Here is a 12424-nt window from a genome sequence, read left to right on the forward strand (position 1 = left end):
ATATTTATCTGGTGTAAAATGGGTTCACGGAGGACGACATCACGCTCCTCTTTTGGGAATGGAAGGTCCGGCAATGGAGATAGCGTCAGCGGGAGCAGCAGCCGGCCCGGTGGCTGCAGCTACCTCTCTAACGTGAGGCCAGAAAACAGGTACAGACTGACTCTGGGCGTTGTCCTTCTTGTTGAGCCAACGCTGCAGCTGACCGGCATCTTCTCAATAACACACCGATCATTCGACATTTCCCTAAACTGAGATTAAAGTGGGCCACATGCTATTTCTTTGTTTGTTGCCATGGTCACCGGAGTTTAAATAAACTGCTGATTGAGAACAGAATCTCAGTAATGCACCATGGGCCCCATTTCATTTCAAGCACACAGTACAACAGCTCCATGCGTGGACGGATTTGTCCTCTTTAATGATACTGTGTATAGTTTGTTAAGAGCAGAAGGATTCTTTGAAATAATCTGTGAGTAAGTCACAGGGCCGTTTGATCCACATTGACAGATTTTAACAACATTTATATTTCTGTCTCTATTTGTTGGCTTTTAACAAGACTTCACTCTCATAATCCCCATAGATTATCATTCTGTTTTGAAATGATGGAGATGGACTTATTATTTCAGCATTCTTAAAAGTAATTATCACTACCAAATCCATGCATGCAAAGCTATTTAAATCAAAGTATAGATAAATAACTTGTATATTTGTTGCATTATCTAAAGGGCAGCTTTCATTACCATGAATATAATCAGAAGTACAGAGTACTTATGCTATAAGCCATAAATAATCTATGTATGATTTAAAAGAGTGAGTGCATTAAGCATCCATGTCTCGTTTTGTTTTCTTAATGGTGAGTGCTAATCAGTGAAGCGTAACAGTATCCTTTAGCTGTGCTCTGACCCAACACTGAACGGGATGTCAACACCAGACATAGATCAACTGCATGTAGATATACTGCAGTCGTGTCCTTACACTTATATTGTACATGCAAGCCCTAGCCGTTTCACATTATGCTGCATGTGTGTGACGCCTCCTCCGCTTTTCCACATGCCACAGTGGCTCAGTGTTTTTGAACCATTATTTTTAATTTCTGTAATTAATGGCACGATGAATGATCTCTCAAGGGAAGAGCGGCTCTTCCCGCTAAACTGCAGCACTGAGAGATCGGGAAAAAAACTCTTCGAACGTGTGTTCTTCTTTTCGCTGAAACACAAAACCATCTTTTTTTTTAAAAAAAAAAAATACAAAAAAAATTAAGTTTGTTGTTTCACTTACACATTAAGCTGCATTACTTTGCAAATACTTTAATGTAAAGAATGGCATCCAGAGATAATGGTCCGAAGAGAAATAAAGCATATTTTTGTTTTAAGTTTTTGTGTTCATCCTCAGACTGTATCAAACTGTCTACAAAATAAGCTAATCAGTCATTCAGTTTGTATTGAATAATCTAATGCATATGCACAGAGACAATTAATACTGTTAACATTATGACTGACTTTTTTCTTGCTCAGGAGCACACTCTGCAGCGTGATGGCACAGTTAACTGAAGAGACGCAGCCCTCCTTTGAAACTACCCTGAAGTCAAAAGCTGTGTCTGAAAAATGCAACGTGAAGTTCACCTGTGTGGTCACAGGTAAACACTCCTTCACAAGGAAGCCTACATAACATTCTGTGCTGTCAAATGAATGTAATGCTTATGGTGTAATATAAATGGCTTATTCAACAATAAACGCTTCTAAATACAGTAGTTAATTAACATTGCCATGTCTTGTTTTCTTTCTTTCTTTTTCCAGGATACCCTGCTCCTCAAGTTATGTGGTATAAGGATGACATGCAGTTGGACAGATTCTGTGGACTGCCCAAATATGAAATATTCCGTAATGGACAAAATCATTCCCTGCACATTTACGAGTATGTCTATTTATTTATCTGTAATGCTGCATTTGTTCTACCAAGAACAACATTTAAATATTTTTGCAGTGAAGTAGTTTAACATATAGAGAGTTTCTCCACATGCTCGCCTCAGTAATTTTCATTCATTCATTCATTCATTCATTCATACAGTCAGTCACATTGCTTCTATAGCAAACAATCTATGCGCGCATAAGATGATTAAACTGAAGTTATAATAATATTAAGCTTGGTTCTCTGTGGATAAAAATGAGGCAAGGTTTAAATTTTAAGCTTTAAATTCTTTTAATTTTCTGCATGTTATTCCAGGTTTCAGCCACAGTATGGATATTTCCCAGCTCAGTAATATCAGTCAGCATCTGCAGTTTAATCCAGTCATTTCAATTAATTGAGTAAAGGCACACATTATAAAACAGCAAAACAGTAATATAATGGGTAAAATACCAAGCAGGGCCTTGTAAATCTTTCCTTCTTGACAATAATGATAATAATTTTAATCCATTTGCAGTTGCACTGTGGAGGATGCAGCTATATACCAGGCCTCAGCAATGAACAGTAAAGGTATTGTGTCCTGCTCCGGAGTCCTGGAGGTGGGTGAAATGAACGAGTTCAAAATTCACCAGCGCTACTTCTCCAAGCTCAAACAGAAGGCCGAGAACAGACGAAGCAAGGAAGTGGAAGGTAAAGAAAACCAGGAGCCGCTACGAACCATCAGTCCGGACCGCACACAGAGGAAACGGCGCTCTACAATGGAAGCCTTTCTGAGCACGCCAAGCTCCACGGAGGATGAAGGCACAGAGGAGAACCATCAGGCGGCGACTGTAGAGACTGAGGCCAGGATACAGGAGGCCACTGTGGAGGAAGCTGAAGAAAAGTCGGTCCCAGTCACTAATGGAGCAGCCTCTGCTTTAACTAATGGACAGGCCGCCAATGACAACGGAAGCAAGGGTGGGACATACACCTATGACTCTGTCCAGAAGATTTTCACTGCACACCAACCAAAAACACCCTATGTCAAGAAGATTAAAATTTTGAATAGTGCAAAAGTTGCAAAAACGGATACTCTCGGGGAGAGAGCGTCTGGGGAGAAGAAGCCAAAAGATGACACTTCACCATCTGTAGGTCCAGCCTGCACATTGGCAGTACATGATAATACAGAGAATTCAGAAGAAGTTATGGAAGTAGAGAACAATGTTAATGCATCAGTTGTGGATTCAGACTTAAGAAACACAGCAGAGAAACATCAGAAATCCACGACAGAGGACAAAATGCTTGTGGAACGGCCTTCGAAGGATGAAAACACGTGCACTGAGGTAACTGTTCCTTCACATAAGGAAAACACTGCTCATCCATCTAGAAGTCATACTGTGCCAGGAACTGGGGGTAAAATATCTGCAAAACATGAAAGGGAAAGTGGACGCAAAGACAGAGAAGAAAATTTGATAAAGCAGAGACAAAATCTTCACCCTACGTCATCGCAGTCAAGTGCTGCATCAACGCTCCCAAACATGTTAGAGAAGGACATCCGTATGACAGAACATACTACAGCCATGGATGTTGACGTGAAGTCAGGAGGTACCTCTGACGGATCTTTACCGCACAGACACAGTGGGTCACTGGATACTTCATGTGACATTGCTTTGCCTCAGCGTCTGTGTGAACCGGCTGGAGATCAACTGCCTGAGAAAGAAACACGCCACTGCCAAGAAGACGTATCTGTGTCTCAGCCAGCCCTGCCAAGTGAGGTTAGTGAACCTTTTCACATGAGCTCATGAGTGTTTTGTGCTGCCAACACAGGCCTGTCCCAGAGTTATTTATAGCTTTTACAAGCATACCACGCTGGGTGACAAGAATTAAATGACGCACATGTTGACAGTTGCAACAGGTATACTAATGTGGTGCATATTGGTTATACTGAAAGTGCAAAGGTCTGAAAGAAAGACCGTATTATTATTATTATTATTTTTTTTTTAAAAAGTCTGTTACCCAGATTAAGCAGAATGCATAAATGAAAATATCCTGTTGAGATTTTGGAAAATACTGTTATTTGGATTTTGGATTAAGAGTTAGATGAGGAGATCAATCCTGTGATGATAATGTTAAATATACTAACACCCTCCAACCGTACACGTACACTACATTTATCTATATATATATTCATCAGTAAGCGCTGCCAGTCTTTCCACACTGCTTATGCAATCCCCCTCACCTCAGCAGTATGTCTGCACTGAGAGGTGCAGACATGCAGACAATACACAGCATGGCTAGAGCGCCACTTAAAATAAGTTGCATTCCCTTTTAGCCACCCTTCCCTTTGAATAGGTCTACCCACGTCAGACTTTGATAGAAAGGAAGAAAGGAAAGGAAGCAAGTAATGCACTTCTATATTATTGTATCGAGCAATAATATGCAGTGGCGTGTGTCACGGAGAGATTTTCAACTCAACGATGGATTTGATGCTTATGTTTGATGCTTATGTTATGTTTTGTATATGATCAATGTCACACTACTAGCAAACAGTATCACAGCACATTTCAATTAAAAGAAGATTTCACTTTAATCTGTCAACAAGATTACAAATATGAATATGTGGCAGGTGCTCAAGCGTTTGAACCCCTTTCGTGTGAATTTCTCTACCACTGGAAATAGAGCAGATTAACTTACTCTCCGCTGCATAAATTCAGTTTCACTTTACGGTCTTCCCAATCCTTCCTCTGTTTGTTGCTGGTTACACTGTTGCTGTTTTTAAAATTGCATGTGTTTATCCATGTCCAGCATAGCCAGGGATAAGGGAATAAGTATTTACAGCATGGAAACCTCTGCTTGTATCATATCCCAAGGTTACGCAGGCCCATGCAAAGATGAACAGGAATGATGCACCTGTCAGCTTTAAGCTACCACCTGATGAGTATACGATCAGCTCACAACCACCACAAAAGACTCCCATGGAAAGGGAGACCGCAGCAGATGACATCCAGACCTCTGCTTTGCACAGTGTTCTTCAAACAGCCATTGACACAATGGTGCAGGACACACGGGATCATTCCAAGGCATCCAATGAAAGCCACACCGTCCCTTTAACACACGCGCAGAAGTCTTCCCTTGAAAGCCCTGGTAGTGGTGAGAATACCCAAGGGTGTAAGGTTTCGGCCACCGTCCTGCAAAGCCAAGTTGATACAGCAATAAAAACTGTTGAAGGGACAGAAATACAAGATGGGAAGGTAAGGACTAATGAGCTGGGTAAGTTATTACTACAGGCTGAGAGTGTGGCCCCAAATGAGAGGATAGTTGAGATGGAGACTGAAAGTGCTGCTCTACATATGACTGAGCAAAGTAAAAAAGGCAAGACCAAAGATGCAGTGAATCAAGACGTTGGTGTAATCATTGCAGATACGTCTTACAAAGAAACTGAGAAGAATGAACCCACATCAAAAGTGGAGGAGGAAACTGGTTCAGAATCACAGAATCTGAAGTCGGATAAATTAGAGACTTGTCTCCCACCTTCGACAAAAACTCCAGAGAAAATAAACTCAGTCGAACACCTCATCGACTTTCAAGAAATTCCAAAGCCTGTAACAAAAGTCATATCTATTGCTGAGCTTTTGAGGTCACAAATGAAAGCTCTTGACTCCACACTACCTAATTCAGCGTCAATCAACTTAGTACAAGATCCGACAACAGCAATTGCAAGTACATGTCAGGAATTAAGAGATGATGGCAGAAGGCGTGAAAAAGAAGTGAAGAAATCAGTGCCTGACAGAGGAACTGGGACAAGCACTGACAGCACTCCTCCCACAAACATAAAGGCAACACGTATGGAGGTTTATCGTCAGCTAAATCAAACTAATCAGGAACAAATTCAGACTCAAGGTGCAATTTCACCACCTGTTCAGGCTCTTGTCATCTCTCCTGTCTCTGTCATAGACAATGGCAGCACAGTGGACACCAAAAAATGTAATGAAGGTGTCATGGACATTGGACTGGAAACTCAAGTATCAACTCTGGTCCCTTCAAAAGATTGCTCTGTTGTAAACAGTTTTCCTCCTTTGGCTTCAAAGGACAAACTGACAAACAGTCTTCCATCAATCTCAAATCCACCTGGAACCGTCAGTCCAGAATCTGAGTCTCCACTTACAGAAGCACATATGAAAGCCAGTATTCAACAGCCAAATGTTACTGTTTTAGAGCATACCAAAGAAGAACCTGTTCAAGGCGAAGACAAGGGATTCATGCAAGGATTAACTCCAGAAATTAAAGTCACCAGCAACAGTGAAAGGGGAATTACAGAAATTAACTTGACACCACTTTCTGATCCGTGCAACATGGAAGAATGTAGTACAAACACAAGTTCTTTGAAGAGTACAAAAATGTTTCCCACTGAAAGTGAGCTCAGGGCTGGCACACAAGAGAATAATCTCCAGCTTATTCAGCAGGAGAGCTCTATGGCAGAGGAATGTTTGAGGTCTGATTCCTTAGTCAGTCCAACTCCCGGACCTAGTTCATTGTTAAAGAAAAGCAACAGTGTTTCTCCCATCCCTTCTGCTACTCCACAAGAGTTAGCCTTGGGGGCACGTCGTAAAATCATAACAACCAAGGCCAAACCTGAGGAGGCCACAGAGCCATCAGCCGAAAGCCAAACTCAGAAAAAGGATGGACCCATACAGAACAATAAGTTTTCCACTAGTTCTGTGGCACTTTCTGTGTCTCCAAGCCTGTCTCGACGGTCGCCTCTACTTCAGCAGGCAGGTGAGCCCGCCTCTCTCGCAGAAAGACATTCTCCACGCTTGAACAGAAGGAAGATGGCATCAGAAACTCAAATACCAAGCCAGCTGCCTGCTGGGGAGAGCAATGCAGAGGGGAAACCAGCAGAGAAGGACAAGTATAACCCATTCAAAGGTAAAAATAAGTTTTTAGTTGTTTGAAAAGAGTAAGATGAGACACGAGTCACATGAGACTTACATTAATTTTTGCTATTTGTAAAGGCGGTAATGTGTATTGCTCATGAAGATACTGTGTCTTAAGTTAAAACAACACACCAGAAGGCTAAAATGTAGCAGCTGATCAGTTTCAAATAACAGTGCAGTGGGGTTGGTAATGGTGGTATGCAGATATTTGACATGTTTAACTCTGGCGCCTGCCCAGGCCTTGGCAGTCAAATTGATTACAGTGCTCTTTTGGTCACAAATCCATCAGCCTGTGTTGATATTATCCCTTACTGAAAGCAAACTTGTTCAACCAATGCTGTAAATTTCAACAAAACAGAATTTGGCATGTGTGCACAGGTGAAACTGCCCCTACAGCGTATAACAAAGCATCCTTTGCTATATAGTTTAAATAGATCAAACTTATCATACTGGATACATGTAAAACAACTGTGTTGGGTCTCTGTCCCTTCAGCTCCTCAGGTAATCCGTAAGATCAGAGCTGAAATCTTTGCAGACGCCTCCGGACACTTGAAACTGTGGTGCCAGTTCTTCAACGTTCTCGCTGACTCTGCAATAAAATGGTACAAAAATGAGGAGGAGATTGCTCAGGTTAAAAGAAAGTAAGTTTTCGCACATTGAACATACAGACAGATTTTTTTCTCTGGGTGAAAGTTAAAAACATTAATTGTTAATATATATTTATATCATTTATTATCTGTGTGTCTTCCAGTGCGGGGGATGAAACTCAGGTTAATCTTGCCATTGTTCAGGCTTCGTGCAAAGACTCCGGTGTTTACGGATGCTCAATCACAAATGAGTATGGGACAGACTCAACAGATATCCTCCTCAGTGGAGAAAGTAAAGACTGTTTTAATACAAATTTAGCATGAAATATTCATAACAGCATTACTTTTTCACGTTCTCCACAACGTGATCTTCTCTCAAACTGTTTTGCTTTGCAGTCTTGGCTGGAATGTCGCTGCGTGAGGACCTTGGTGGTAAGATGAGTGTTTACATGTTTAAATCCCTTTTCTTCACCTGTGCTTTTCAAACTGAATTTCTTGAATTCCCGTGCATGCAGTTGGAGAGGAAATCGAGATGACATCCATGATATTCAACAAGGGTGTGGCTGATTCCGGCGTCTGGGGAAACAAATTCTTTGGTCGTATAATGATGAAGGAGTCTCATGTTGGGGACGGTTGTTCTCATAAAGTCTGGAGGGCGAAAGTCATCTATGGACTGGAGCCTGTGTTTGAGTCTGGAAACACGTGCATCATTAAAGCGTGCAACCCTATCGCTTATGAAGGCAAAGAGGAGAGCGGTCTTATTGACAGGAACCTGGACATTGTGAAGCAGGTACTGCAATTAAGGATGTAAGGAAGGTTTGATTTTGTCATTTATCCAAGCCTTCCCAACATTTACATATATCACTCCAGCATCAAAGTGAATCAGGTGTCATTTGTGACGCCCCCGCAGGATTATTGTGGCACTAATCAAAATAAGATGCTGGTGTAGGATGAGCTAATCTTTACTGGATATTCTCCAATGTTCCATATGCAGGGTTGTAAAATCCAGAACTTGGCTCGGGAATACTGCAAAATCTTCTCTGCGGAGGCAAGAGTTATAGAAAACTTTGGGCCCTCTCTGGAGTGAGTACAGTTCAGTGTTTTTTATAGACCACTGTCCATTAATCGTCTGTAAAATAATCTTTACACTATGACTATCTTTGTCATACAGGGTGATTCCAGTCTACTTGATGTACCGACCAGCTAACACTGTCCCCTACGCCACAGTGGAGACTGATCTGACAGGAGTGTATCAGAAGTACTCTGCCCTGGATCATACAGGCAGATTAGAGACAAGGGCCAGCTCCGAGGTGGGGCAGAAGTGCTGTGCCCTGCAGCACTGGATCTTTCAGTGGACCAACGGCAATCTGCTACTAACTCGGCTAGAAGGTAAGCTGACTCTTGAATGGAACAGAGACATGTCAGGTTTATATTTTCTCATAGTAATTGGTCTATTCAGGAAATATAATGATGGCTTGGAATAAACAAATCACCAGGAGCCTACTTACATTCTGATTCATTCCTCAGCTTGTGTTAAAATCAATAGCAAACTACATACAATACATATTTATATGTGGACCACTGCTCATAATGGACTTTTGCTGACTTTTCACGTAGTTGAAACTTATCTTGTGTCTAATTTGTCACATTTCAATACATTTTTGGAGTTAATGTGATGACAATTCACTGTGCATGTCACAAATGAAGACATTACCTGACCAAATTGCAATGTGTTATTTTGCAGGTGTTGACACTAAGATCACCAATGTTGGAATTTCAGTCAAATCAACAGGGTCAGTATATTTGTTCTGTGTTGTTCCTGTAAATGATACTGTGAAAACCTCATTTTTCAGGCAATTTACATTTTAACCGATCACGACTGTGACACTCAGTTTTGCATGTGTGTGTTTTGCAGGCATCAAGGTTTATCTATTGAAGGGAATCCCAAAGTGTTTGAGCAGTTTGTCTCACAACACAAGTGTAACTACTTCTGTGGTTTGCTTAGCCTGAGGTCCCTGAAAGTCATGGACTCTTTAATGACACCAACAAAGCCCAAGGGCTCCAGGAGTCCGTTACTTCAGCGCAAGATGGCAGCTGGCTCCTCCAGCCCTCAGACTGGCAGGAAAGCTGCTGGCAGCCCCAGGCTGCCCAGGAAGGCTGAGCAAGATGGAAGGAAGACCCCTACTAAACAAAAAGCTGATGATGCTTCCAAAGTGGTTAAGACCGCATAGAATGAGCTCATCTTAATGAAATTTGACAAATTACATATATTCACAAAGAATGCAGGATTAGCTGGAGAAAAGATAGAAGCATATTGGCACCTTCAAAAACCTACAGGCACGAGGAGAGAGTTTTATAAAAAATATGACTTAACTATTTAATTTAAACGACCACCATTCCTTGCCATGAATCCACCTATGGTGGACTGATGCCCTCACATGCTGTGGTGAATCTCTGTTGTATCTATAGGGCTAAAGCTGTTGTGTAATAAAAGTCTTTCCTGAATTTGTATTCTATCAATCAAGTGCCATGGGTCACAGATTGTGGATGCCTATCTCAGGTCAGTGTACTACATAAATATGAGACATTTTGAACTGAAGTGGCATTACATGTTGTCTACTGTATTGTAATGATGTTTATTCTTTTGTAGTTCAAGTCAAGAACAACAGTAAGGCTTACGGTCATGAAGCACGTTTTTAAGGCTGGGATTGATCAGTCAGTTTTTTCTTACAGGAATGTAACAAGCCTAATGTGGCCTCACAAGACACTGTTGTACAGTGTCTAATGGTGCTGTGCCTTTATATTGTAACCTGACATGTTTACTTGCTATTTTACTTTGCACTGCTTATTTTTGAAACTGCACCTTTGAATGCGACTGGCTGTACAATAAAAGGTATGATTACATCTTGTACGCTTGGAGACGCTGTCAAAGTGCACGGTGTGGGCTTTTTAAATCTTGAATGTCACTCTTAATAGAAATTTACATATCATAGTCTGGGCTGAGTAATGAAAGCCGTTCCATGCAGCTTCATCGTTGTGTATATCATCTGGAAAGAGAAGTAAAATGGCATTATTTCAGTGACTCCTCTTATCTGCAAGGACTCTGTCACATTTCTGTCATCATGACAAGCAGGCACTATTTACAACTTTGCAGGTTGCCATATATGGGCTGATTCGTAGGACAGTTTAAATACTTTAACTTTTGCAAGCTATTTTCTACCAACATCAGAATTTCACAAGAGATACAAAGCTGGTCTACTTTGCTGGTGAATTTATGCAAAGATAGCCATAATGGCAATGGATGTAAAAAGAAGACTTGTACTGTTGCATGCTTTGTAACAATTCCACTCAAGGGCAAATATGATTCCTTCACAGATATTAGAGAATGTGTTTACAGGGTTAAAGGCTAACTTCATCATGATAATCATATGTGATTCCCAGTCATTAGTGAGTCACCGCTTATGTAAGCGGTGGCCTCACACACAAGTGTGAACAGTGATGGAAAGCTAAATCTATCAAAAAAAAAAAAGTTCACTTAGTGTCACGTCTGATGATGTCCATTAGCCTGAGAGAGTTAGAGGTTGTGAACAGAGCAGAGAGATGACAGATATTGGTGTGAAGAAGCGGATGCTGTCGTTACGCAGCCCTTGTTCCTTTCATGCAGAAACACAATTGACGAAGATGCCAGTACAGGAAGTATTATCTTCAAATGCTTTTCTCTGATGGTTGGAGTACAATAAAGATACAAGTTTAAAAGACGAATATGTCTTGCATTACTGTATTGTTGCAGATTCTCTGTAATGTGCATATATGACAAACGGCCTATTTCTAGTACTGCAGGAAAAAACAAACAAGGAACTCTCCAGATATGTGGATAAGTGGATGTTGTATGTCATATCTGGAGACAAATTAAGTTATCTTGTAACTATGCGAACAAGCCTTTATCTGACATAAGGTAAAATAAAATCATGACTGACATCTGGTTGTTTTATATTGTTTTGACACAGAACCCGGTCTTCACCATTAAATACTTTATTCTGGAGATGTTGCTGAATTGTGACTGAGGTGTGGTAACAACATGGAGAAGATTTAGCCTATCATAAAACACAGCTCTCCTGCCACCTACTGTTAGTTTAATCACCGTGTCACTGATGAAATGAAAGACAAATAATAACGTGTTTACTTGTGCCGTCACCGATACCTGTTATTAACTAAGTTTTTACTACAGTTTTAATGCTACTTTGGAAGGTTAGCAGTTTTAAACATAAGCAGTCCCAATAAGCTAATACAGAATTACAAAAATATCCCACACCTATTTTTTTCTAACTCTTGTAGAGCTCACTTCCTTAGATATATTCATGGCGTGAGTATGTTATTAGAGAAGTCACATTTTTCATGACAGGAACGACGTCAGAAAACGAGTCATAGCTTAATCCCGCTGTTTCTTGTGTGACATTAAAGACAAAATTATGAGTGAAGTGAGGAAATTACAATGAAAAGATGCATTGGCACAGCTCTTCATGCTGCACTGAGTAGCTGTGACGAAATGCAATAAAGATCACTGGATCACTCAGAGTGATCGCAGCATTAATACCCATGATAAGACACAGCAAATGAGAGAATTGCTAGTCCCCAACTGTAGAAATTTTACGTGTACAAAGTAATATATTTTATTTAACAAGACATAATGTTGAGTTAATGTGAAGTGCTAGCACTCAGCACCCAGCTCCTTAGCCCATTTAACAGACTGGTAGCGGTCAGCATCACGTTCTGGCTTATTATGTGGCAAGATGTAAAAATATGCTCAATGCAAAGGGTCAGATTTGCATTTCATTTTGATAATTCTGACAGATAACACCGGCAATTACAGGAGAATAGAGAAAAAACATCAGTCTACATAAACATAGCATTAATACAGAGTATTAGTACGCAGGTATATGTAAGTACAGTCAGGATGTATAACATGTAAGATCTAAATAAATCAAATGAAAAACAGAAACAGGCTGGAAGGTGTGGTATCTA

The 12424-nt window shown here is 40.7% G+C and overlaps 1 protein-coding gene across 1 annotated transcript; it reads left to right on the top strand.

Moving 5' to 3' along the window:
- Positions 1-9806, top strand: alpk3b (alpha-kinase 3b). The gene is made up of 13 exons (XM_084541054.1): positions 1-149; positions 1512-1633; positions 1794-1911; positions 2420-3656; positions 4752-6807; positions 7309-7456; positions 7567-7694; positions 7799-7834; positions 7918-8192; positions 8397-8485; positions 8574-8791; positions 9147-9195; positions 9318-9806. The coding sequence occupies exons 1-13, from the start codon at positions 19-21 to the stop codon at positions 9631-9633; spliced, it is 4923 nt and encodes a 1640-aa protein (XP_084397180.1). The 5' UTR covers positions 1-18; the 3' UTR covers positions 9634-9806.
- The last annotated feature ends 2618 nt before the right edge of the window (positions 9807-12424 follow it).

Source organism: Chelon labrosus, assembly GCF_963514085.1.
Source record: "Chelon labrosus genome assembly, chromosome: 3".
In the NCBI taxonomy this organism is placed as follows: domain Eukaryota; kingdom Metazoa; phylum Chordata; class Actinopteri; order Mugiliformes; family Mugilidae; genus Chelon; species Chelon labrosus.